Below are 26,512 nucleotides of genomic sequence, written 5' to 3'. Positions count from 1 at the left end.
TACTTTTTGGAAGGCAGTTATGGAAGAAATAGGGGATGTTTAAAACGGCGTCGTTTCCATGTTCCCTTCTCTCCACGTTGGAGCGTATTTTCGCTCTTCATGCAAAATTGGATGAATAAATCTGAAGCCATTAAGAAAGGAAACTACGGAACTGGGACGCTCTCTCTCTCTCGCATCCATTTCTACTCTCAGATTTCTCACGAATTCGAGCGGTAATCAATTTTCATATCCATCGCTTTTCGTTTTCCATTTCTCAATCTCGGTCTCGCATGATCTCTGGAAGATCTTTTGTTGATCTGAAGTTGTAGATTTACGGATTCATTTTTCTGGTAGATTGCGAATAGTTTTCGTAACATTAGAATGATTGTTCGTTTTTGTGGATTTGCGATTTACTTTTACGTGATTTGTGAAGATATTTCACACTTCTCAATGTTTGGATATGTTTTGTTGGATGCCGAATCGATGTCATGTCTGTCGTATTGGGAATCACAATGGATTAGTTTGAATTCTCATTGCATGGTTTAAATGTCGTTAGAGGATCAGCTTTGGCAAAGTATTTTGGAGATTTTAATTTATTCGGTGGTTCGTTGCGTATTTTTTTCTTTTGGCTTCTTCTTTGTAGGATGTTGTTTTGATTCATGTTAATTCATTGGATGTTCGTAGCTGGAGATCTATTTGTTTCATATCCAGACAATTCTAAATGCTTGATTTCTGATTTTAAGTTATCTTGCATGCCAGTGCCGTGATTGTTGCCCTTATAGGGAAGCGGAAATGGGGTTGGCCTTTTCGAAGCTCTTTGGTAGGCTTTTTTCTAAGAAAGAGATGCGCATTTTGATGGTTGGTCTTGATGCTGCTGGTAAGACCACGATCTTGTACAAGCTGAAGCTAGGAGAAATTGTGACCACCATTCCCACCATCGGTGAGTCTTTATACTATAAATTGCAGTTTCTATGGAACTTTGGGGATTGAGAACTCAGCTGCAGAATCATCTGCCTTAATGGTTTATTGAATCCTAAGAGAATGAGAGCTATGCCAATTAACTCTTTTAACGGCTGTCTTTTCGAACAAGCAGCATTAGTCTTACACAGAGGGTTCCAAATTCCCATTGCCGTTTCATCTTCGATTACAAAACTATTGCCGGCACTGGTCATAATACCACAAATCCAGTGTTTTCTCTGCCTGCTAGTGACAAAATTAACGCTAAAAACTTTAGATTCAACCAACCATCTACATCTAATCTTAGACAAAAAAAACAGGTAATTAAAAGGAAGATCACCCTGCATCAAGTAAGAAAAGTAACATATTTAGGACTGGAGATTTATATGTTAGTGTCTGTTTCAATTTGAAAAGAGAGAGAATTGTTGAACTATGACATAACTTTATGCAATTCCCGTCCCAAAGGTAAAATGCTATGATCCTCACCCTGCAATTAATGAACTAAAAAAATTAACTTGATGTAGTTCTATGGCCTAAGTGAAATTATTTCTCAAGTCAAGAAACTTAATTTGGAGTTTAATTAGAGGTTCTTTAGTTTAGATAACCTGGAGGCTGAAGGTTCAAACCTACGTTCATCCGTGTGGGACAAATATCTCACGAATTTTGTACCCTTAACATTCCTAATTATCAAAGGTTTTGGGGTCGGTTACTGGTCTGCAATTTTCAAGCTTATTGTGGTCAACGAATGAGATTAAATACTCGGGTTTTATATAGTTGCTGTGGATCATAGTATCTTTTGAATTCTCACTTTTGGGTTTCATAAGCATGCATGGATTTTCAGGCAGTGAATAAATGCGGTGGTTTGTGATACAGTTATGCCTCTGCCCTATCTAATTTTTGTCCAACCCATGTTTTCCTTCAGAGCATTATAATTGATTTTTAATGTTTAAGAAATGACATTATGTATGATTTTATTAAAATCCATCTCAGGGAAGTCGTAGACGTAAGACTCAATTATTTTCTGCAGGATTTAATGTGGAGACTGTAGAATACAAGAACATCAGCTTTACCGTATGGGATGTTGGTGGTCAAGACAAGGTATGCATCTCCCTCTTCCTGTATGTGTGTGAAAAAAGCGAGACTGATCCTGCTTTTCACTATATTTAAGAGACGACCAGTTCATTTATTTTGAATTTAATATCAATAAAGAATTTCACTGTTTTAGTTATTTTTTCTCCTGATACGCTCATAAAGTGGTTGTTGCCTTAGTAAGTTGCTATTTTTAGTTTCTTATTCTAATGTTAATTTAAAGCAGCAAATGCCTATTCACAATATTCGAGGGTTGAAGCATTTCATTTGTTGTGTTTGATATGTGTGAAATTCCGTAACATAAAAATCATAATAAATTTGAATAAGCAGTTACCAATTATTGATTCTAATTTGGAATACTGCAGCATGTTGATCTTATTCTCTTTATTCGTTCATATAATATATTTTTGTATTAACAAGCATAAATACTTACATTTTCTAGGACGAGAATTGTGCATGAACATAACTGGATAGTCGCTGGGGCATTTTAAGTTTTTTTCTTATGTTTTATATGTTCATACGTTCTTTAAGTTAAAAAATTATGAAGAAATTGTTTTGAACTATTACGTTTAAATGAAGTTTGACTGATGTGGTTTCGTTTGGAAGATCCGTCCACTTTGGAGGCATTACTTCCAGAATACACAGGGCCTTATTTTTGTTGTGGATAGCAATGATAGGGACCGTGCCGTAGAGGCAAGAGATGAGTTGCACAGAATGTTGAATGAGGTACGTTTGTAGCTGTTTTTATCTTTTCACCCTGCATCCTTGCTGCTGTATTTTATTTTATAGTATTCAATCGGTACATCTTGTGGTTTCACATAAAATGCTGAATCTGGTTGCATTCATGTAAGAACACAACTTAAAGGTTAATGTATATGTTAATAAAATTAGACAATAAGATTAATACCGTTCTGTTTTCCTGAATCATTAAGCATTTTCTTCCATTATGATTGTAGCCTGATGGTGGTATTTTACATTTAATGGTTGCAGGATGAGCTTAGAAATGCTGTGTTGCTTGTATTTGCTAACAAGCAAGATCTTCCTAATGCCATGAATGCTGCAGAAATAACTGACAAACTCGGTCTTCACTCCCTTCGCCAGCGCCACTGGTAAATAAGTCACCATATGATGTCCTTATCGACTTGTCACCTAGAACATTAAGTGGAAGCAATTGTTGAATCGTGATCTAATTATACTCTTTCATTTGTCAATTAATTGGACTGCTTACTATACTCCCGCATTAGTGAGTTTGGACCAGACAGAAGAAAGTTGAAAAATAATATTTTTAAGTTTATTTATTATTATTATTATTTTTTTAAGTTGCTAGCGAGATGATAATGTTAAAGCAACTTATTTTACACGTTGTCCATTCCAGGTACATCCAGAGCACCTGCGCGACATCTGGAGAGGGCCTGTACGAAGGTTTGGACTGGCTTTCCAACAACATCGTCAGCAAGGTAAATGCACCTTCCCATTTGATCCCAATCTTAACTTAATAGGAATTCCTTTTTGCTGGTGAGTTCTGAATTTCTGTGCTTTGTTTCAAAATTTCTTCACTTTTTTAATTTGTAGTCTACTTCGGTCCCCCCAACTTCCAAAATTTTCTGTTTTTATCCTGAAAAATTGCACGATAAACTATTTAAGTCCTTGCTTTTAACTTTTCATGGGCTAGTTAATAGAAATCTTGATTCAGTTTTGTATCTGACGCCTAATTCATACATATAGCTTCAAATATTTTGTCAATTACCTCGAAAATTAACAAAACACGTCCTTTTTTACTACTGACTTCTAAATTTCTGTGCATGGTTCCAAAAATTTTCTTCCATCTTCCAACTTTTAAACTCGTTCTATTCTAGTATGCCTTGTTTCATAACCCAGTTTTCTGCTTCTAAAAATTGTGCCTACTCGATTTCTATAGTATGTTTACACTATTTTTACAATCAAAATTCTAAAAACAAAACCAGATCTTTTAAAAACAGTCTCAAAATTTTCATTCTAATTCCAAAAAGAAATTGCATATAAACTATTTTAGTCGTTCATCTTTAGTTTTTCATTGGTTATTTAATAGAGTTCTTGATCCAATTTCGTAACTTCCTGCATGTAGCTTTAAATACTTGTCTACATAGATTGATTTTCTTTTTCTTGTCAGAATACTTAGATTAATGAAAATTTAGGTATTAAGACAGAATAACTTGAAAGTTTGTATTAACAAAAGTAAGATTTAAACTTTGTTATTGAGTCATTTGCTCTCCCTTTCTCCTCAGGCTTGAGAGGCGGTTAAAGATTTGGTTGCTCAGGACTATGTTCAGAGTCCATTCTGGAAAGGATAGTTTTGTTTCTCTGTTTTCAGTGGTTATTGTTATAAATAGGGAAGGAAGGTTCCGCCATACACATGCTTACTCGGTATACTTTGGGCCACACTCTTGGCTTTTAAAGCTTCATTCTTTTATTACTTTTCATTTAATTCCAATTTCAATATTTTTGTCTGATCAATGTTCTTGTGGCACAACAAGGTATGTTTTTGGCATCTTGAGCATATACTTCTACCATGACAACCTTGTTGTTCCACCGGACGTGGGAAATATCTCACAAATGGGAGATAATTGATTTTGTTAGCTTAAGTTTTTAAATTTTATTTACGGCAATTTCATTAGTTTTGGAAACTGTTAGTTTAGATGTTGAAATTTTACAGGAAAAAAAAAAAACAAAGTTTTCAAATATTACATTTTAAATTATGCGTTTTGGTCTCTATAACGCATTTTTTGAAAATTAATTTTGTTTAAATTTTTTTAACTAAGAGTTGAAATTGATTTTTTTGAAAATTAATTTGGTTAATTCAATTACAAATAATTTATTGGGTTGGAAATTATGAATCGAGTAACAATTTTGTTTTAAACTTCACTTTGTATTGATTTAGTTCATATAACATTTATACATTAAAATTAACATTTTTTCGTGAAAATTATTAATAAGATTCAATCTTACATAGGTAGATTAATATAATTATTGACCCTTATGTTTAAAGGCTATAAAATCTAAATGGTTAAGTACTAAAAATTGGCATTTAAATATTTATGAATTTGAAAGCATACCACTAAATTATTACATACTATATTGACAAAATTATTATAAAATTGAAAGTATAATAACTTTACCTACAAAAGTTTATGGATTTAAAAAACGGGTAGTTCAAATGTTCATATGATCCGAAAATTCGACCAACTCGAATTATCCAACCTAAATCATAAAAGTTAGGTTGGGTTAGATTTTTTTTTGGAGTTGTGGTTGAATTTTTTGAAAACTAAAAATTCAATTTAATTCGGGTTAAACATTTTTTTATCAGGTTAGTTACACAATCCAAGTTAAAAAAAAAAATAAAAGAAGGCTGAGTTGTAAATTTTTTTTTTTTTGGTTAATTTCAAATTGATGTGAAAGATTTTTTCAAATTAATTTGAAAAAAAAAAAAAACTTAGTTTTTGGTACCATTAAGTTCATTCCCTTTGCACAATTAGGATATGCCACTTGTCACAATCTCATAAGTCAACGTTTCAGTCGTACGGCTGGATGAACAAAGTTGGCTTAGAAGATAGGTTTAGTTGTAGTCGAGTGTTTTTGTTCGCTCAGCAAAAATATAAAAAAAAAAAAAAAAAAAAAAAAATTTACGTACGATCTCGTGACCCCTTTCCCTTCCGATCTGTCTCCTGAAGGCCCCCAAATCGAGAGGTAAAACTCTACTTTGCCTCCATTTTTTCTTCAACTCTCAAATTTCATTCTGCTGGACTTCTCTTCCAGATCTCAACTGATCTTTAACACACGGATTCATTTTATTCGTTTTCTGGTACATCGCGAAATCTTTTCAATCTTCCTAGTTGTTTGAATGTATATATATTGATTTTCATATCTGCTACAATGGAAATTACCCTCGATCGGTTTGGATCTTCTCATTGCTGATTTGAATATCATCAGAGAGGACAAAGTGTTGAGGGAAAATGAATTTTTATGATGATTAGATGTGGTTCTGCTATTTGCGTGTTCTTTTAGGTCGCAATCTTCTATTTATGATTTATGATAATCGTGTTAGGAGTTTGTCTTGGAAGATCTGTTAAATCCATGTCAAGACAAGTTGAAAATTAACTTTTAATGTTCTATTTTCTAATTTTGAATGCTATTGCTCGCGAGTCCAGTGATTGTTGCCCATAGAGGGAAGCAGAAATGGGGCTGACCTTCACGAAGCTCTTCAGCAGCCTCTTTTCTAAGAAAGAGATGCGCATTTTGATGGTGGGTCTTGATGCTGCTGGTAAAACCACGATCTTATACAAGTTAAAGCTCGGAGAAATTGTTACCACCATCCCCACTATCGGTGAGTCTATTCATAAATCGCAGATTTAGTTGCAACCGAGAGAGGATTTAAGTGGCAAAATTAGATATTGCATCCATGTTTATCAACCTCGTTTGGAGAATAGAGCCCATTCTTGAATTCCTTTTTAACTTTCTAGGAGCTATTGAGGTTTTTTATTTTTTCTGAGGTAACCCCACCACTGCTTCATCCTTTTGTTGATTGCCAGCGGAGTAATATTTTAATCCGAGCTTGGAAGTCCTTCTGACCTTTTGGATCCGTCCTCAGGGAAGCTATGATATTATTCTTTCTTTTGCTGCTAATCTCCTCTGAAGATGAACAACTTGTTTGGAATTTTCTTTATCCCCAAACATTCATCTCCTTTTCCATTTTTCTTGAAAGCTTAGGTATTTCCAAGATTGAGCTGTAGTTCGAGAATGTGTCTTGTGTATCCAACCAATAACGCAAGGCGATAACCTTGATCCGCATCGTCTTTACCTATAAAGCCAGTTGAAAAGAACTTCTGTTCAATTCCACATTTAACATTTAATCAGTTCCCTCTCCTCTCTTCGTAGTTTAAGCGACGATTTTCTTCAAAGCGTTGCAATTGTTGCATAAGGATTCTCATCAAACCATTTCATAAATTTCATCAATATACACACGTTAAGTGACTCTTTTCTTCAGGATTTAATGTGGAGACTGTAGAGTACAAGAACATCAGCTTTACCGTTTGGGATGTTGGTGGTCAGGACAAGGTATGAATACCTCTCTGTCTTCCCCCTTCCCTTCTACGTTTGAGGCTTAAAGGAAAATAGTTCATTTATGTTGAAATATGCACATGTTTCTTTTTTTTCTTTTCTTTTCTTTTTTTTTTTTGTATAATCTGTAAGTATCATACACTAAAACAAAATTTTAGCATTAGAATCGTTGAAATGCATAAAAATAATTTATATTTTTAAAACACATATTATAATAATGGACGCCTTGCCATGTCTATGTCTTAGAATCTTAGAAAATAATGTGTCACCATGCCTATGTTGTGCCTTTGTCTCTGTATCTATGTTTGTGCTTAGCATAAATCAGATTTTTTTAAAAAAAAATTATCAGTTAAAAAAAAACGGTCAAGTGACTCAAATTTCAAAATTTAAAGGGCTTATACGTTTTAGTTATTAAATTTAGATGCAGAAAATATTTCTTGGTTGAATTTTGAGAAGAGATTCCGCCACAATATTATTTGTAATTTATTTTATTCTTGTATATCTCATTCTTATGAACAGAAGAAGAGGATTGGTATTCATGTAAACATCCTAGGGTTTGCACTCTCTGTTGAGTTAAATAATGAGGCATTTTTTAATTTGATCAATCAACAGAAAGTGCAAACTCCAATTTTTTTTTCCAACTTTTTATCCTTTTATTACACGAGTCTTGTAAAAAGTGACGGTAAAATATGTTTTCCTCCCTCTACTAAATGGATACACAATATGATTAATGTTCTGATTCGATATATTAGACGTTGCAGGATATAAAGACTTATGCATCAAGATAATGAATGCGAGCTTTAAGTAATCAGGCGTCTGTTTAGGCCTTTTATGTTCGTGAGAAAAAGAAAAAAAATGTTTTCCAGAATTGTTGTGATTCTTAAATTTTGACTGTGATTTCTTTTTTTTTTTTTTTTTTTTTTTTTTTTTGAAAGATCCGTCCACTTTGGAGGCACTATTTCCAGAATACACAAGGCCTTATTTTTGTTGTGGATAGCAATGATAGGGACCGAGCTGTTGAGGCAAGAGATGAGTTGCACAGGATGTTGAATGAGGTACTTTAATACCTGTTTATATCTTTCCACTCTACATGTTATTATTGCATTATTTAATTTCTATATATACTTCACTCGAACTTCGATATTCTTTTGCTGTTTTCACTTTGTTCTTACTATATCCTTATTCATCAGTACATTGGTTCTAGTTTATAGGTTTTGTAATTTTCTCTCACGGGGGAGTGAATAGTGTAGCAGCTTAGCTCATATGAATATGTTTAATATAGTTTCTTGATAAGATGTTCAATATAGTTTAAAGCTTCCAAACAAAATAGTTGTGTGCATGGGTATCATAAATGTATCAAAATTCAACACAATTTGAGAGTGCGGCGGGGCAAGGTTGGGGTTGTACTTGTCGCGGCAGTGATTGCTGCAGCTACTGCAGCAGTGGAATTAGTGGTTGGAGTAGCAGCACTGGACTGGCCAAGGGTAGCGGAGGTTTCACTTGCAACCAGTGGATACTCTGTTGCTAAGTTAGGATGAGAAAGGAAAGACTGGCTGGCACCGATATTTTGGAGGCTTAATGATCTTGGAGTGAGAAAAAAAAATTTATATATGCATTGAGATATAATCTGAGAGATCCAGGATAAGGCAGGAGAGACGGTGGGTGAGTATATGAGGCTTAATATGTCTACAATGAAAGGCAGTGCAAAGTTACCATTAATTATGAACTACAATGTAAAGATTAATGTATATGTTGCCTAAAATTAGACGTTAAAATTAACATCATTCCGTTTTCTAGTATCATTAGCATTTTCAGCCATTTATGAGTATAGCCTGATGGAAGTATTATACATTCTATTGGTTGCAGGATGAGCTTAGAGATGCTGTTTTGCTTGTATTTGCTAACAAGCAAGATCTTCCTAATGCCATGAATGCTGCAGAAATAACAGACAAGCTTGGTCTTCACTCTCTTCGTCAACGCCACTGGTAAATTACTTGCTTTACTCTCCTGTGGGACATCTTCATTGATCAGATCTGTGTAACAGCATTTCTTTTGTTAACACCTGTAACATAAAGCGAAAGCGTTTGTGAATGATGGTCTAAATTGAATTGATACATTTTCCCTAGTCAATTACACAACTATTTATTATCCTGAAGTTGGAAAGAAATGGTCAAAATGTTGCTCAACTCTTTCCAGATACTGTAGAAAGTTGAGATAAATCTCTTTTAGTTTGATCAGAGTTGCCTGCGCTGCCATTAGTGTACTCATTCTACACTGTGTTATGTTCCAGGTACATTCAGAGCACATGTGCGACATCGGGAGAGGGCCTGTACGAAGGTCTCGACTGGCTTTCCAACAACATTGCTAGCAAGGTAACCACTTCTTGAATTAAATCCAAACGTAATTTTTTTGCGGGTTCTGAGTTTCTTTGCATTAGCTTATACTTCTTTCACCTGTTTTTCTTTTCATTCTAATCAAACGTAACAAGCACAAAGGATTTCTGGGGTGTGCATATATATTTGGTTTGTTTTCCTTCTTTTAACTTATGAAACCCCTGTACTCTTCAGGCTTGAAGCGGTAAATGATTTTGATGGTTATTCAGGCATTTGTTCAGAGTTTTTGTTATTCTGGGACGGATAGTTTCATTTGATTTCAGTGATTATCTTAGTTGGGAAACATTTGGCTATACCTTAAAATGTACTCTAAGTTGTTAATGGCTGATTTCAGCGGATAGACTCCTTACCTCCTTAGCTCCTAGAAGTCCATTATTGTACTGTTTTCCAGTTAATATCAACTCCTATTTTTATCCGATCAATCTGATTATGAACTGTTATGTTTATTGTGCCACATGAATCATTATTTGGTTGTCTGGAAAGATCAAATTCCCCTTCATATAGAAAGGATTTCCGTCCCCTTTTGTGAACCTGAAACGTTTAGATCACTCAATAACCCATGTGGTAGAGGGAAAGACTCCATGAACTGGTGGAGATCTGTTTTTAAGCCTTGTACTTCAAAAAATTGTTGAGTTTCAAATATCTACAAATATCTATGCACCTAACCTAAGGAAAAGCCTTTGATTTGACATAGAGACGTGTAAGGATAGTCTTTGAGTATATGAAGGATTAGTTAAGGAGAAATTTGGTAAGGGATGTTCTTACCATGAAAGCATTACCCTGAGGTTATATAAAACGATAGTTATTCCTTTAGTCTTACTCCTTTTACTTTACTTCAAGCAACTAAAATACTGAAGTGAATACTTTTTGTGGGTTTTGCTGTCAGATTTTGTGTTCTCTTTTAGTTATGGGATGGTTTGAATTTTGTGTTTGCTTTTATCTTAAGAAATATGTTTTAGTCATGCTCATGCAATGGAAGATGGCTGATGACTTCCTCTTGAGAAGTGATTGAAAGTGAAATTTTTTTTACTTGAAGACCATAGGTTGGCAAGTTTAGACATTTTTGTTCAGACCAATTAAATCTCTCTTCTCTCTCTCTCTCTTTTTTTTTTTGGTAAGTTCAACCAGTTGGGATTGAAGATTCGAGTCTTTTGATCGAAAATACGTATCTGAGTTGACGTGCCAATCAAAACCATTAGATTTAGTACTGAGTTTAGAAGTTAGAATTTTATCTTTATGATTCCATAAAGCCCTCATAAATAGTCTAGATTTTTTTATAAGCTCTCACCTGGTAGGAACTATTCATTAGTGTTTTTTCATACCACATAGATTTAGTTTTAACCTTCAATCTATATAGGAATTAAATTTTAACTTTCTCCAAACTATAAAATTTATAATTTAACCATCATAGAAAATAATATTTTGTTTTAAACCGTTGTTGAGCTTTGAGTTCTGTCAAACTCTTTGTATTCATCTTTTATTATTTTTCGTAGTTTTTTGATTATGATCTTGTACATGTTTCGGTTAATTGAGTCTTTTTTGTAACCCTTTAGCATGACTTAGATAACCTGTCTCTCCTTAGTATGACTCTCTCAATCTATATACTCTGTTTGATGATAAACCATGTTGATCGAGGGAACGAACGATGAGGTTAGAGTAGTTAAAAGAGAAATTATTTTTTGCGTTAGACAACCAATAACCAGATGCAACGCTGCCCTAAGCGTTTTAAAAAAAAACCCATTCATTCCTTAGAATGGAAGTTAGGGTGGTATAAATAGGTTAGTGAGATGGCAAAAAGGTAATGGATTAGGAATGTTTTGTTAGAAGGGTAGGAATTTGGGAGCCATGTGAATGGTGTTGTAATCACAACTACTTGTTCTCTTAAAAACTTGTAAAGCAATTAATTATAAGCCCCAAAAAGGGTAAAACAAGAGCATGCTTAACACATAATATGGGATTGTCTATTAAATTTTGTTCATATTTGAAAAATGCCTTAATCACTTGTTAACCACATGATTTATGTGGTTGGGATTTTTTCCCCTTTTTTTCTTTCTTTTCTTTTTCTACCAATAAAACCCATCAATTATATTAAATTAATTTCAAAAAAATTTAAAAAGGAAAAAGGAAAAATGAAAAAGGAAAAAGGGAGAACAAAATTGGTGGCCACTAATCTTCAATTAGCTTAGCCCTCAAAGCATTGGGCTTTCCTTCCAACTTTCATTACTTGGAACAACATTACAATTTTGTTACTATTTCAAGTAAGGATTACACTCTTTTAAGTTGTTGCCTTCTAATCAATTCTTTATGGTAAACCCATGTGATTCTTCGTGTATTTGTCTTCTAATTATGCCTCTTTTTCGTTCGTGGAATCTTATATTAATGAGAACGGATAAAATTCCTAAAAAGTTTTTAAATAGAAAATCACTGTTCTCAAATTTGAAAAATAAATACTTTTTAACTGTTTAAAAAAGCGTTTTTTTTTTAAAGCTTCTATAAAAGTACTCTTTCCACGTAGGTATCCTTCAAGCAATTAAAAATGATGTAATATAATAATGATTATATTTTTTTAAAAAAAAAAAAACATTTAAAATTAATCTTTTGATAAATGAGTGGCTAATAGTTGTTTGGATTTAAATAAGTTAGGAAATTGTCTTTTAATTTAGATTCTTTAGTATTTTAGACTAAACCCAACATCATGCCTTTCATCTTCTTGCATTTGGACTTTTCATTTCATTTCCTTTCATTTCCTCTCACCCCAAAATGTGTGGATCTCACTTACCCCCATCAAACCTAATTCTATTTTTCTCCATTTCATTTTCTTTCCTTTACAAATATTTTCTTTTCTCGAGATTTGACCTGATGATTTTATCTTCAATTATATCGTTATTTGTATGAGGTCTTTCAAATGGGTCATGTCGTTTTTACTTAACTCATTTTCAGTTTACTCACAATAATATACTGTTGCAGAGATAAATAGTGGCTCGTTATTCGTGAATCTTGAAAATAATTTGATGTACGATTGAAAACGAAAGAAACCCTAATGCACTTTTTACTTTCGAGTTCTCCCGTTCTTCCCCTTGGTTATGTGTTGTCAATTTCACTCTCACAATTAGTACTAGGCATCATTGTACCATAAACAGTCTGTTGAAATTTCTTGAAAACTCATTAGAAATAAGAAAGGAATTTTTCTTTTTCTCTTTTATTGTCTTATTGTCTAAGATGGAGAATTCAAAGTTTGAAATGTTTTTGTCCAATTATTTTTACTGTTTTTAGTAAAATTCTGTTTACTAAAAAGATGTGATTTTTATTGGAGTACTTATTCAAGAGAGGGTAAATAATTATTGTATAATTTTATTTATGGTGAAAACAGACAATTAAAAAACACCAGTACTTTTTTCAACTCAATAATTACCGAGTGAATCATGCATTAAAAAAAAAAAAAAAAAAAAGTAAAATTAATAGTATAAAAAAAATTTTAATAGTTAAAAACCAAAATTTTACCCCTAATAGTTGAAATAAAAAAATTTAAGGAATCGAAATTGAGATTTTACCCAAGTCTACTGCCAGTAGATATTATATATTTTGACATGTTACGTATCGCCGTCAATCTTATGGTTTTAAAATGCGTCTACTAAGGAGAGATTTTCACACGTTTATGAGAGATGTTTCGTTTTGCTCTCCAACAAATGTTAGATCACGGGAGCTTGAGATTTCTTTTTGTAACTCTCACAACTTCATCGTAAAACAGATAAAAAAAACGTAGCTATAAATGACGGATCCCGAGCATTGTGTATTAATTAAAATATATATATATATATATATATATATATATAGAGTGAAAAAAAATTTACTGTGACTGTCAATATCATGATATTTCCAACACATCAACATCTTAAAAGGCTTTTCTAAAAGAAGTGTCAATTCTAATCTTATCTAAATTGAATTATTAAATCTCACTTTTACCCTAAATTATTCTATATTTAGAGTAATGCCTGCATTCTGCCCTTTTCTCTTTTAAATTAAAATTAATGAGAATAAAATTTATATTCTTTATTTTAAATTATTAATATTTCAATATAAATTAATAAAAATACTTACTTATCTCAAAATAAATATAAATAATGGTATTATTATTATTCATACCAATTATAAATTAAAAATTAATATACTATAACTATAAATATTTTAATATAAATAAATTAATATTTTTACAAATTTCATGCTCAATAATATGATAAAAATAAGATAAATAGCCGAAAGCCACCTTATTTTGAGTTATGGAATTTATTAGTTTTTTCCCTTTAAAATTAAAATAATGTAATAAAGAGAAAGGAAAATGCGTACAAGAATTCATTTATTATTAAAATTCCTACGCCTATTTCACACGAATATCAACGCACGTGCATTTTTAAACCCTAATTTCTCCCTTTCCCACACGCGTGATTTTTTTTACTCACGTGCAAATCTTTACCAAAAAAAAAAAATCAGTAAAAATATCTATATTAATAAAATAAATAATTTTTAAAAAACAACCTACGCGTACCCCATTAAGGCTTCAATTCCTTTTTTCCATGCAAAAATAAAAGAAATTTAAATTGAAATAGTTTTAATTTCATGATATAAATTGATTTTTAGGTTGAGCTATGTTCAAATTGATATTATCTAATTTATATTAAAATTTAAGGACTTATTAGATATAATTTTTAATTTTATATGTAATAAATCTATTAATTTTTTAAAAATTCAAATATTTCGACCCTCATTAATCATAACTAAAGTTTAGGGCCTATTAGATATATTTTTTAAAAGTTCACCGCTAAAACGGGATGTTTTTTTTTTCTTTGTAATTAGTTAATTATAAGATGTGAGTTAATAAAAAAGTTATGGTATTAAAAATAATTAAGATATATGACATCATTATTATAAATATAAGAAAGAAATGAAAATATTAGCTAATATAAACTTAAAAATGTTAATAATATCCATAATGTTATATGGATTGTCTATAAAACCCTAGCGATCTCCATTATGTTCTTAGCTCTTCATCTCTTTCTTTCTCTCTCGTCCATATTTCTCTCTCTCTCTCTCTCTAGTTGAGGAGATTGAAGAAGAAGAAGAAGAATGGATACGCAGGCATGCAACTCAGTCCAAGATGTGGAGGTTCGAAAGGGGCCATGGACTATGGAAGAGGATTTGACTCTCATCAACTACATAGCCAATCATGGCGAAGGTGTTTGGAACTCTCTCGCTAAATCTGCGGGTATTAATCCTACTTTTTTTTTCTTTCTCGAGAAACCCTAATTTTCTCTTATCGAAACGCTTTATTGAAACGAAACGTTGTTTTAGGTCTGAAACGTACTGGAAAGAGCTGTCGACTTCGGTGGTTGAATTACCTCCGTCCTGACGTCCGACGAGGCAATATAACCCCTGAGGAACAACTTCTCATCATGGAATTGCATGCAAAATGGGGAAACAAGTAAGTTTTTTTTTTTTAATATAACACCAGACCGACTATTAAAATTTAACACATACACATATATATTAACCCGACGTAAAGAAATGAAACGTTACCATGTTGAGATATCGAAACAAGACAACGTTTTCTTTCCTCCGATCCTCGGCCCGTGGCCGGGATTGGACTCTGATTTTGGAACCTCCTTTTAAAGGTTTCGTAGGAGGAAGAGAAGGGTTTGGCATGAAGAATTCTTTGAGGCTTTCATGGCCACGAAAAAGATTTTACAACACGCTTAGATTCATGGCCACCAAAATTCTTATTTTCCTCTATATATATATATATATATATATATATTTTTTTTTTTTCTCACGTTTTGATTGAATTTTATTTATTTAAATTTTCCATCATCAGAAAATTCAAACAGAAAAAAGAGACGATTTTGCATGGGATTTATAATAATTTTGATTTAAAATTTTTTTTTCTTCTCTTTTATAAAATAAAATTTTATTTTTCATGGTATAAATTTTACACACTCATTTCATATTTTTGTTAAAAAAATATTTTATTTTCTTCTCTTATATTTATTATTTTCCTTAATTTTTCACGTGTTATCGTGTATATATATATATATATATATTTTAATAAAAAAAAAGAGTAAGCTTTTGGTTTATAAATCTTACTCATTTAAAAATAAAAGCAAGCATATTAATATTAAACAATGAGATTTAATTTTTTTAAAAAATATAATTTGTGGGTTTACCGTTGAATAATATGAATAATATACACATGCATAAAAATAGTAAAATAAAATAAATAGAGAAATATTTTGAAAAAGAAGGAAATTAAATTAAATTATAGAAAAATATTTGAATAAAAATATAATTACAGCTGGTGGGAATATAAGAAAAGCAAAAATATGAAAGGAGAGAGAAAAAAGAAGACATTTTGTAATAAAAGCTTTCCTTTTTTAGCTAAACCCACAGCACTTAACCCACATGGATATTCCTTTTTTTCATCAGCAAAAACAAATTTAAATTAAAAAACATAATAATTTTAACCGCCCCCATTTTCTTTGTCTTTATATCACCCAAATAAATCCCTTTTACAAAATAAATAAATAAATATATATATATTCTTTTTTTTTTTTTGGCTCTACCCTTTTATATGGCTAAAATAATAATAGAGAAAAAAATTTATATCCCGAATAACAAAATAATACAGAAAGATCGAAATGTTAGAGATCAGAAAATATTATTTAGTCGAGAAAAAAAATTGAAAATTTTGATTATTGATTTATGAAGAACTCTACCTGTGATGGAGCATTGTGTTGTAAGCTACGAATCCTTTCAAAATATTGGGATGTTAAGAATCCTTTAAATACAAGAAGTTGTATGTGAAGGAGCTTAATTTTCAGCCATGGAACATGACCAATCAAATTTAACCCACAAAAATTAAGCACATGAAAATAAATAATAATTTAAATTAAATAACTACCTTAAATTTTCATGGCTCAAAATGCATTTCGTTTCATCTCAATTCAAACATGTGGTCTAAATATTTAATTTTAAACATATTTTGATTTCCATCTATTCTTGTCTCTTGGTTGTTTGTGATTATTCTTGTTGTCCTATGTTGTCATTTTCCCGATTAGTTCAATCCTTTTACCATATTCGAGTTTTTTAGGTCAAATCTATCAAATCTCGAGGTTAATTAGGGTTTAGAGTCCTCTCGAGGTTAATTAATCAGGGTCTAGAGTCCTCTCGAGGTTAATTAATCAGGGTCTAGAGTCCTCTTGAGGTTAACTAATCAGGGTTTAGAGTTCTCTCGAGATTAATCAGGGTTTAGAGTCTTCTCGAAGTTAATCAATCAGGGTTTAGAGTCCTCTCGAGGTTAATCAGGGTTTAAAGTCCTCTCGAGGTTAATCAATCAGGGTTTAGAGTCCTCTCGAGGTTAATCAGGGTTTAAAGTCCTCTCGAGGTTAATCAATCACGGTTTAAGTCCTCTTGAGGTTAATTAATCAAGGTTTAGAGTCTTCTCGAGGTTAATCAATCAGGGTTTAGAGTCCTCTCGAGGTGAATCAATCAGGGTTTAGAGTCCTCTCGAGGTGAATCAATCAGGGTTTAGAGTCCTCTCGAGGTTAATCAATCAGGGTTTAGAGTCCTCGAGGTTAATTAATCAGGGTTTAGAGTCCTCTCGAGGTTAATCAGGGTTTAGAGTCTTCTCGAGAGTAATCAATCAAGGTTTAGAGTCCTCTCGAGGTTAATCAAGGTTTAGAGTTCTCTCGAAGTTAATCAGGGGTTTAGATATGCACTCGTTTCTGATGACGTTCTCTTTGAATACACGCAGGTGGTCGAAAATAGCAAAACATCTTCCCGGGAGGACCGATAACGAAATAAAGAATTACTGGAGGACGAGAATCCAAAAGCACATAAAGCAAGCCCATGGGTTCCCCACTCTACAAAACACCACAAATATTGGAGTATCTCATGAGATAATGAATGAACAAGCTGCAAGTTCAAGTAGCTGCCAAGTTTCATACACAATGGATCCAATGGAAACCTATTCTCCTCCGACATACTCCCAAAACATGGATGCCTTCTCAATGCCTTTGCCGCCAACTGATAATGTCAACGACAATTATTGGAGCATGGAGGATCTCTGGTCTATGCAGCTTCTCAATGCTGAATAGATGAAATTAAATAATTTGATGATATTTGAATTTAAAATATTTATTTATTTTGATTCAATATCATTAGGGTTTTCTATATATAGTTTGGAAAAAAACATGTGTATTTTTCCATATATATAATTAGACTAAGGCATATATATGGCTTTGTGTTTAAAAATTTGCATACTCTCTTTATATATATATATATATATATATAAGTATTATTTTATCCTTGATGTTTATTTAATTATTTTATCGTTTTTAGGTTAAATTATAATTTTAATTCTTCGACTTTTAAGTTTGTGTCTAAAAAGTTCCCGAAGGTTTAAAAATTGTCTGGCTTAAACTCTCAGATTTCTGTCTAATGTATCTAATAGATCTGTGATATGTTCAAAACTTCTGAAAATTAATTGCACCAGATGATGTCATCATGGCCTCTCTTTTCGTAGTATTAGGGATGTTTAATGTCACAATCACACTCTTGTTACAACGAGACAATGATTGTATGACACTTGTTCTAACCTAGCAAATAAGTCAGCTGTGTGAAATTCAGACTTTTCGGGTAATATCGGCGTATACTTTGAGCCTAAGGTCACGTTTGAGAGAAATGTTTTAGAAAACGTGAGCGAGGAAATACTTTGAGAACAAATATAAATAAAGCAATGTTATAGGCTAAAAGCGAATAAGCAACAATAACGATAGCATATAACCTAGGTAGAAATAATTGACAACTAGTCACGTCTCTCTATAGTACATTTTGAGGCATATTAGCCCTGAGGGATGTAAACATGATTTTGGTAACGGGTCATACACATCCTTATTGATACAATAAGAATAGTAAAAACTTATCTAACACGAAAACAAGTAAAAGAAGTTTGAAACGAGTAAGCGGTCATGGACAACATGTCCTAGATAAGCGTGATCGGAACATTGGACATGCGACCACTGACAGCACGCCTTTCACAAATATAACCGTGAGATAGGATTTGTTAAAATCGAATAATTCTCGAGATATCTCGCTCTCTCTCAACGATCGAGACGACACAAACGAAAATATACTAATTAATTTATTACCAAATAATTATTAAATAACTTTGAAAACAATTGCTTTTCTTTTTTTCTTTTCCATTAAATGAAGCTTATAATTGTTAACCAAACTAAAACCACAAGAAATTGACACGTAGCCATACACTTAATTATTGTCAAGCAAACGAAGCCTTTTTCCTCTTCATCTTTTGCATAAATACATAACCCATTCTCGTGCATGGCCATGCAGCCTTTAAAGATCGACGTGAACCTAACTCTTGCATTGCTCACTTAAGCAAATTATAAGTCTTTCACATGTCATTCCCCACATTCATATCCACTCGTTTTAACATGTTATCACATGTCGAGTACGATCGTAAACACGCTCATCCCTCTTTCATTCAATATCTTCCTTTAATAAAACACTCACCCGTCGGTCTCATAATAGTTGTAGTTTGGTCGTTCGCCATTTCTGTTTTACGAACATAAGGTCGGTAGTGCTGAGATTTTGCACGATGAATTATTAATTTTGTTGCGTTTTGTTATCATTTGATCGGGTTTTTACGATTGGAGCTATCGTTTCGTCGTTATTATAAAGTTTTAATTATAAAAAGATAAAAGTTGAAACGTGGGAATTTTTTTTTAGGTTAAAATGTTTAGGTAAGGAGTATGGAAAAGTTTTTAATATATATTCGGAAAAATTTAACATGACTATCATACTATAATTATCGACATGATCGTTTTCTAACTTCTTTCCCTCGGAATTTGAACCTTTGAAACTTTTTCATCGCATTTAGTTCGTTTAGAGTTAGGCTCGGAAAAATACGCATTTCTATAAGTAGCTTTAGAAAAATTAATAATAAATATATTAATGAATATTTTATTTATTTATTAAGGAAATATGATAAATACATTTTAAATTTTAATTTTTCTTAATCTATTTGGGCTTCCTCTCAAAAAATTTATAACGTGTCTGGTAGGGAAAAGTTTCCACACCCTTCTAAAGAATGTTTCGTTTCCCGTTCCAACCGATGTGGGATCTCACGAACGAATTCTTACCCAGAAATTTAAACTTACAGGCTCAATTACGAAATTAATTTGAATTTAAAGCCCACTACTAATCGATATGGTTCTATTTGGGTTTCTTCTCAAAGTTTTTAAAACGTGTCTGATAAGGAGAGATTTTCACACCCTTTTAAAGAATGTTTCGTTCCCTGTTGAACCGATGTGGGATCTCACGAACGAATTCTTTCAAAATAGTTAAATCGTTCTTAAACCCAGAAGTTTAAATTTACAGGTCGATTACGAAATTAATTTGTGTTACAAAATGTTCAAATAAACATGAAATTGCAAGAATTTGAACCCGAACGATTTCTCACTATGATATCATGCTGAATCATCACCGCCCGACCTAAAACTTAAAAGAACGAGAAAATATATAGATATATATATATATATAAAAGATGAGAAAACATTAGGTAGAAAAAGTTAGGCAGAAAGGATAATAATGGGAGGTTGCAATATAGAGAGAGTACCAAACTCATCAACTTTAGCATCCAACTTGTTATTCAAAGAAACCCTAAATGAGAAGTTTGTTATTTCATGCATTATCTTTTATAAGAAAGTTATTGAAAACAAATGGACATATTTTGTTATGAACCACTCATTTTCCTTTTTCATCACATGTTCTTTGTGCTTAAAATCAAATATTTAATTCAATTGCCATCCCATGTGAGATTTGAATAACTCTCCCATGTGACACTTAAAATAACCATATAAGCTTACCTTCTCCGATTCTTTTTCTTCGAGACCGTTAGAAACGTACGAAGCAAGAGATACAACTTTCAAGAGATTTCACGCATCGAGCTTCTGGTTCGAGATTGATTGCGTTAACGTTACAAAGATAAGTTATATCTGAGTAAAGGAGGGGTGCGTGAATGAGCTGAGACCGCTCACCAATTTGAGTATATGGAGAAAAATTTAAAAGCTACAGGAGTAAAATGCACTTGCTTAATCATTGGAACTTCGAATGTTAACCGTGTTTGACTTGAGCAATCTTATGTTCGGGACCTCCTGAAGATTTTCTTATGAAGAATTTTGTGATGCTCGAAGAAAATAGGTGTATATAAATAAATCGAGACCATAATCGAATGAAAGTGATCGTGAGGATACAATGATTAAGAAATGTTTTAAAAAATTAATAGTCCTTTTCGGTAGTGATAGAAACTTCAAAGATAGGCATGTTTAGCTCGAAGCAACTCTTTGCTCGGTCACGAGTATTTGTTTTCAAGTTTTAAACGAGTCAATGAAGAGACACACGCAAACTTGATCTTCATAAAAGATTTAAAGTCTCGTAGCTAGTTCTATAAGTATCGCTATTTTTTACGATAAAATGTTTTTAACGTCAACTCGACAACTTGACCTAACACGACTCTTCCTTTGCAATTATAAAGGCACACACAATCGAGTAGTAAGCGTACCTTGATTAGCTTCCTTCATCAAGGGCGGTTGGCTATTGACTTCTTTCTCGACTTTAATGGACGAATGAATGTACCTACTCTTCCTGGTAGGTAAGAGTTCGTCCTTCGTGTCGTGTAACTTAGGAGACCAATTTTCGGCCATGGTAGGCGCACTTTCATTGACTTGTTACTATCAATAGACAACCTATACCCACAAATCGGATCGAGAGAGGCCGATATCTAAGTCCATGAATCTAACAAGGTAATGATGCGTTCTTTTCTTATAAATAGACCATTCTCGCTCCATTATTAAGGTAGAAAAAAAATATACTTTTTAGATAGAATTGTTTCACACCACTTTTTTGATCCGAGTTACGTACTATCGAAGAGTGTCGAACGAACACTTTGAAACCAATGCACAGCTCTTTATCTGGTAAGTATTCTTCTTTCTTTCCTCTCTCGATTTTCGGAAACTCGAATAGTACCGATGGAGAATAAAGTCAACTCATGTAGTTTTCGAACTAAAATCATCATCAGCCGTCAAATTTAGCATACTATAGTACACGGCGAATCCCTTTGGAGACTAGCCCCAAAGTTCTAGCCCTATGCAGAGTTATATATATATATATATATATATATAATTGTTTTTTTTTAATAAAAAAATAAATAAAAATAATTATAATTATTATTTAAATTTTATGGATGAGTTTAAATTTAAGAGTAATAATATAGAATTAAAATTGTATTTTTTTTTTAAAAATTATTTATTTAAAATTAAAAAGATTTGAAAATCCAATCAATTTGCCATGACTAAAATGGAAACCCCATCATACCTATGGACATACATTTTTAATGGATATTGAAAATCATGTATGGGACCATGCCTCATCCCATAATACTTATAAGGGGCGTCCTAATTTTGTCGGTTTTATAAATTGAAGTATAACTCAACTAATTAATAAATATATCAATAATTAAAACGTTAAATGTTTGATTAATTTTTATTGAGTGGTCAATTTTACAGGTACACGGTTTGGATGGGTGACCCAAGCAACCTAAATAGAGTTCACAACCCAACCTAACCCTACCCTCTATTTTCGAGTTGGGTTGGGTTGTTGGTTTATTTTTTTATAATTATTTAAAAAATTATACTTATCGACCATATAAGTTACATTAATAACTAAAATATCAAATATTTACCGGTCATAACCCATCATCAAAATCAGATTCAAATGTCAAATATTCTTAAAATTCATAATAATCTAAAAAGTAGGGGTAGAGTTTGGTTGGTCGAGTTGACCTATTTTTTTTTCAATTCTTCAAAAATTCAACCCAACCCAAACTCCGAAAAATCTAACCCAATCCAACTTTTATGATTTGGATTAGTCGGGTTATTGGGTCAAACCTTACCCTTTGACTTTACTAAAAAAAATCTCGTATCTATGAAGATATTGTCTCTAGTTTATATATTTATGATCTTTCGTTAAAAATTAGGGATGGGAGTGTTTTGTTTGAACCCTTTTGCTTAATTGCACGTTTTCGACGTTATACGATCAATTGTGCTTCAAAAAACATCATCATTAAAAAAATGTCAAAACGAAGATGCTATTCTAATCTCCCAAACCCATAATTTCATTTAATTGAGATCGAGTAGCTATAGCAGATCCATTTTAGTAGCAACATTTTTCACAATTCCGAGAGAGATAGTTCACTAATAGACCAAGGGATCAGGGCACAAGAGTTTTGGTACTATCCATGTGCTCTCTCGTATCCTTATTTCATTCGAAACCCTCCTATAACGACATAACAAAAACGCCGTTGGTAAAGTGGTCGTTGATGAATCGTATGGTTGATATGTTAATACCTATCTATTGTATTCCCTAGAGTATTTTTTAGATTTTTTTAAAAGTATTTATATTAATTTTGATTTTATTGGTAAAAGATTTTGGGTCTCGAACTTGGGCCCCAACTGGGCCCACTTCAATTTTGGGCCGATTTTCTGGGCGCTGAAATTTCTTACTCCACGTCACGTAATATGTTTTTAAGTAATATAATGGTCCCGAGTTCGATTCTACAAATGCCCTTTTTCTCTATTTAAAATTTAATTAAACAAAAACTCTCCAGGCTATTTGTTATACCAACAATACCCCTTACATAAACACTCTCCTGGAGAAGGAATCAAGGGTAATTTCGTCCAAAATAGAATTCAAATTTATCCTTTCATTTCTGGAGATCGCAGTACTGTAACTCTATCCTATCTTCTTCTCCAAATTATTTGATCTCGCTCTCTACAGAGATGTCTTCCGCTCTCTCCACCGCTTCACTCCGATTACCTTCTTGTTCTTCATCCTCTTATCCATCAAATTTCTCCCATTCCCTCAGATCCACTTCAATCCAATTTCCCTTCTCTTTCTCCTTCACCAATCTCTCTCTTCGCTTTGTTCATTGTCGCCCACTCTCTGCCGCCGCTGTGCCGGAGAAAGTTACAGAAATCGGCGATGTCATCTCCAAGTTGACTCTCGAAGAGGCTCGTACTCTAGTTGATTACCTCCAAGAGAAACTTGGTGTTTCCGCCGCCGCTTTCGCGCCTGCCGCCGCCGTCGTTGCTCCTGGCGCGGCTGCCGGAGGTGACGATGCGGCTGCCGTTGAGGAGAAGACCGAGTTCGATGTTGTTATTGAGGAAGTGCCGAGTAATGCGAGGATTTCGGTGATTAAGGCTGTTAGGGCTTTGACGAGCTTGGCGTTGAAGGAAGCGAAGGAGCTGATTGAAGGTTTGCCGAAGAAGTTTAAAGAAGGAATATCGAAGGAAGAGGCGGAGGATGCGAAGAAGCAGCTTGAAGAGGCTGGCGCAAAGATTGCTATCGTTTGATTTGGCTGGTTAGTTTCTTCAATTTTTAAGGTTTACAATGTAGGCATTCTAGTCGAATTAGAAATGGGGTTATTTTTTGTTGTTAACTGTTGAAAAATTTAGTTGATATTCTGTTCATGAATGCCTTATTGCTCCTGAATTTTTGTGTGCTCAACTCGCCATTGCTCTAGCTGTGTTCTGTCCTGTTGCTCTTTCTTGCATACAATGTGTTTGTTAAAATGCCAACAAGAAGTTTAGCTTAGGCGTTCTGCTGAAATTAGAGTTGGGGTATTTTCTTTTCAATTGTTAATTGGTGAATACAATTTTATCAAAGCTAAGCCTTATAAAATGGGAAGAGGAGTACGATTTATCAAGAAATCAGCAGTGGGCAGTACACATTCTTCCCAAAATTTCAAAATTTCTTAGGTTCCCTGAATAAGGAATATTTAGGATATGTTAAATCTTGTGTTCAATCATGGAGTGTTGTAAAGTTTTGTTCAGGCTGTCCAACACACGAAAGCTGATGAATAACACCTTTAGATTGAAAAATGACAACTCTAGTGCATCAGAACGAAATTGTTTGATGGAATCCCAAACTGTGTCTCAATAATCCTACAAGTGTTGAAACAGAAAAGATAAGCAGCATGAGTATAAGTTTGATATGGCCCCAACATGCTTGTGTGATGTAAACGATAGTCTATTCTGTTTAGCCCAAGGACACTAAACAAGGTGCAGAGATTTCTTAGCGGAATCAAAACAAAGAGCATCCCTTATAGCAAGCAAGAAGATTATTATTTGAGGAGTGGCCAAGACAAGCATGTCAAGTCCTATAAGAAACAAAGTAGAAAGCCAAGTCTTAGTTTTTCCAATCGTCCAAGATAACTCTTCCTGAAGGAGACATTAAAATCACCATCCAATCGGACCACAATAGGTAAATTTCTAGGTCAGGCCCTGATGGAGATGAGATTGAAGTGAAATCATGGAATGAATTCAACATTATTAGGTATTTTTTTGGTTCATGCCCTGATGGACAGTAGATTGAAGCGAGACGATGGAACGAACATTACATTATTCAGTAAATTTCTAGTTTAGGCCCTGATGGAGAGGAGATTGAAGCGAAATAATGGAACAAACATCACATTATTCGGTAAATTTCTAGTTCAGGCTCTGATGGAGATGAGATTGAAGCGAAATCATGGAACGAACATCACATCATTAGGTAAATTTCTAGTTCAAGCCCCGATAGAGATGAGATTAAAGCCAAACGATGGAATGAACATCACATTATGGAGAATGAACGATTAGGCAGAAAACGGTCATATCAGAAATCTTGAAGAATCTCGAGTGCACCCGAATGAAGGATCCAATGCTCAAAATGTAGGAGCAGCATTAGAACACAGAGAACCCAAGTAGAGGCCAGTAATCCTTGACATTGTTCTATACTAAATGCTGGGAGAGGATCAGAACTAGTATGAACAATTCTTCATGTGATGTCCCACATTGGTTGGGGAGGAGAACAAACCACCATTATTTATGAGGGTGGGAAGGACCACTATTTATGAAGGTGTGAAAACCTTCCCCTAGGTGTTTTAAAGGGAGAGCAGGGAAAGCCCAAAGAATACAATATCTGCTAGAGGTAGATCTGGGCCATTACAAATGGTATCAGAGCCAAATATCGGACGATGTGTCAGCCTTCTTGCTACTCCCCGAAGGGGGTAGACACGAGGTAGTGTGCCAGTAAAGACGCTAGGCCCCAAAGGGGGTGAATTTGGGGAGCGGCCCCACATCGATTGGAGGAAGGAAAGAGTGCCAGCGAGGACGTTGGGCCCCGAAAGGGGTGGATTGTGATGTCCTACATTGGTTGGGGAGGAGAACAAACCACCATTTACCGGGTGTGAAAGCCTTCCCTAGCATGTGCGTTTTAAAGCCTTAAGGGAAAGCTAGGCCCCAAAGGGGGTGAATTCGATTGGAGGAAGGAAAGAGTGCCAGCGAGGACGCTGGGCCCCGAAGGGGGTGGATTGTGATGTCCCACATTGGTTGGGGAGGAGAACAAACCACCATTTACCGGGTGTGAAAGCCTTCCCTAGCATGTGCGTTTTAAAGCCTTAAGGGAAAGCTAGGCCCCAAAGGGGGTGAATTTGGGGAGCGGTCCCACATTGATTGGAGGAAGGAAAGAGTGTCAGCGAGGACGCTGGGCCTCGAAGGGGGTGGATTGTGATGTCCCACATTGGTTGGGGAGGAAAACAAACCACCATTTACTGGGTGTGAAAGTCTTCCCTAGCATATGCATTTTAAAGCCTTAAGGGAAAGCCCGAAAGGGAAAGCCCGAAAGGGAAAGCCCAAAGAGACAATATCTGCTAGCTGTGGATTTGGGCCGTTAGGGTGGAAGCTTCAAATGAGAATGACAAAATGACGAGGCTGTATTGGGTTGAAACAATTTTTTCAGAAGATGTTTAGGATTGTGGAGGTATAAAATATATTCCTGTAATATAGTTCATTTTGCAATTAGGAAATTATTGGTTGTAGTCTATAAATTTTTTGAAC

At 33.7% G+C, this 26,512-nt stretch overlaps 4 protein-coding genes and 1 long non-coding RNA gene across 7 annotated transcripts; 4 read left to right on the top strand and 1 right to left on the bottom strand.

Annotated features, from left to right (window-relative positions):
- The first annotated feature begins 79 nt into the window (after window positions 1–79).
- LOC111790992 (ADP-ribosylation factor 1-like) lies at window positions 80–4,640 on the top strand. Its single transcript, XM_023672150.2, has 7 exons — window positions 80–212; window positions 739–919; window positions 1,964–2,034; window positions 2,632–2,751; window positions 3,016–3,134; window positions 3,401–3,482; window positions 4,290–4,640. Exons 2-7 carry the CDS (start codon window positions 772–774, stop codon window positions 4,293–4,295), a joined length of 546 nt encoding a protein of 181 aa, XP_023527918.1. The 5' UTR covers window positions 80–212; window positions 739–771; the 3' UTR covers window positions 4,296–4,640.
- A 958-nt stretch (window positions 4,641–5,598) lies between these two features.
- On the top strand, window positions 5,599–9,934 carry LOC111790990 (ADP-ribosylation factor 1). 3 transcript variants are annotated; one of them, XM_023672148.2, is made up of 7 exons: window positions 5,702–5,863; window positions 6,210–6,385; window positions 7,046–7,116; window positions 8,055–8,174; window positions 8,986–9,104; window positions 9,410–9,491; window positions 9,687–9,934. In XM_023672148.2, the coding sequence occupies exons 2-7, from the start codon at window positions 6,238–6,240 to the stop codon at window positions 9,690–9,692; spliced, it is 546 nt and encodes a 181-aa protein (XP_023527916.1). In that variant the 5' UTR covers window positions 5,702–5,863; window positions 6,210–6,237; the 3' UTR covers window positions 9,693–9,934. The 3 variants fall into 3 exon arrangements, with proteins under 3 accessions (XP_086978177.1, XP_086978176.1, XP_023527916.1); XM_087122051.1 differs by having other exon boundaries at window positions 5,599–5,748; window positions 9,410–9,778; XM_087122050.1 differs by having other exon boundaries at window positions 5,701–5,863; window positions 9,410–9,778.
- A 4,467-nt stretch (window positions 9,935–14,401) lies between these two features.
- LOC147793063 (uncharacterized) lies at window positions 14,402–16,474 on the bottom strand. Its single transcript, XR_015420200.1, has 2 exons — window positions 16,277–16,474; window positions 14,402–14,950 (listed from the first exon to the last, which is right to left on the bottom strand). It is a non-coding gene; the product is annotated as an uncharacterized LOC147793063 (long non-coding RNA).
- Window positions 14,634–17,864, top strand: LOC111791337 (MYB-like transcription factor EOBII). The gene is made up of 3 exons (XM_023672629.2): window positions 14,634–14,772; window positions 14,859–14,988; window positions 17,314–17,864. The coding sequence occupies exons 1-3, from the start codon at window positions 14,634–14,636 to the stop codon at window positions 17,654–17,656; spliced, it is 612 nt and encodes a 203-aa protein (XP_023528397.2). The 3' UTR covers window positions 17,657–17,864.
- A 3,564-nt stretch (window positions 17,865–21,428) lies between these two features.
- On the top strand, window positions 21,429–24,143 carry LOC111789696 (large ribosomal subunit protein bL12c-like). Its single transcript, XM_087122602.1, has 2 exons — window positions 21,429–21,553; window positions 22,145–24,143. The coding sequence occupies exon 2, from the start codon at window positions 23,417–23,419 to the stop codon at window positions 23,987–23,989; it is 573 nt and encodes a 190-aa protein (XP_086978728.1). The 5' UTR covers window positions 21,429–21,553; window positions 22,145–23,416; the 3' UTR covers window positions 23,990–24,143.
- Window positions 24,144–26,512: the final 2,369 nt, after the last annotated feature.

This window comes from Cucurbita pepo, chromosome 3 (assembly GCF_057944985.1).
Source record: "Cucurbita pepo subsp. pepo isolate OVF chromosome 3, ASM5794498v1, whole genome shotgun sequence".
Lineage (NCBI taxonomy): Eukaryota > Viridiplantae > Streptophyta > Magnoliopsida > Cucurbitales > Cucurbitaceae > Cucurbita > Cucurbita pepo.
The sequence above is the reverse complement of the archived record's forward strand: the minus strand, read 5'-3'. Positions and strand labels throughout refer to the sequence as shown.

Bases quoted from the DNA above. Each gene is read 5' to 3' on its own strand.
- LOC111790992 (XM_023672150.2), top strand. From the start codon at position 772: ATGGGGTTGGCCTTTTCGAAGCTCTTTGGTAGGCTTTTTTCTAAGAAA. The intron at 920-1,963 runs GTGAGTCTTTAT...TATTTTCTGCAG, and splicing joins GACCACCATTCCCACCATCG to GATTTAATGTGGAGACTGTA. The intron at 3,135-3,400 runs GTAAATAAGTCA...TGTCCATTCCAG, and splicing joins TCCCTTCGCCAGCGCCACTG to GTACATCCAGAGCACCTGCG.
- LOC111790990 (XM_087122051.1), top strand. From the start codon at position 6,238: ATGGGGCTGACCTTCACGAAGCTCTTCAGCAGCCTCTTTTCTAAGAAA. The intron at 6,386-7,045 runs GTGAGTCTATTC...TCTTTTCTTCAG, and splicing joins TACCACCATCCCCACTATCG to GATTTAATGTGGAGACTGTA. The intron at 8,175-8,985 runs GTACTTTAATAC...TATTGGTTGCAG, and splicing joins TGCACAGGATGTTGAATGAG to GATGAGCTTAGAGATGCTGT.
- LOC111791337 (XM_023672629.2), top strand. From the start codon at position 14,634: ATGGATACGCAGGCATGCAACTCAGTCCAAGATGTGGAGGTTCGAAAG. The intron at 14,773-14,858 runs GTATTAATCCTA...ACGTTGTTTTAG, and splicing joins CTCTCTCGCTAAATCTGCGG to GTCTGAAACGTACTGGAAAG. The intron at 14,989-17,313 runs GTAAGTTTTTTT...GAATACACGCAG, and splicing joins CATGCAAAATGGGGAAACAA to GTGGTCGAAAATAGCAAAAC.
- LOC111789696 (XM_087122602.1), top strand. From the start codon at position 23,417: ATGTCTTCCGCTCTCTCCACCGCTTCACTCCGATTACCTTCTTGTTCT.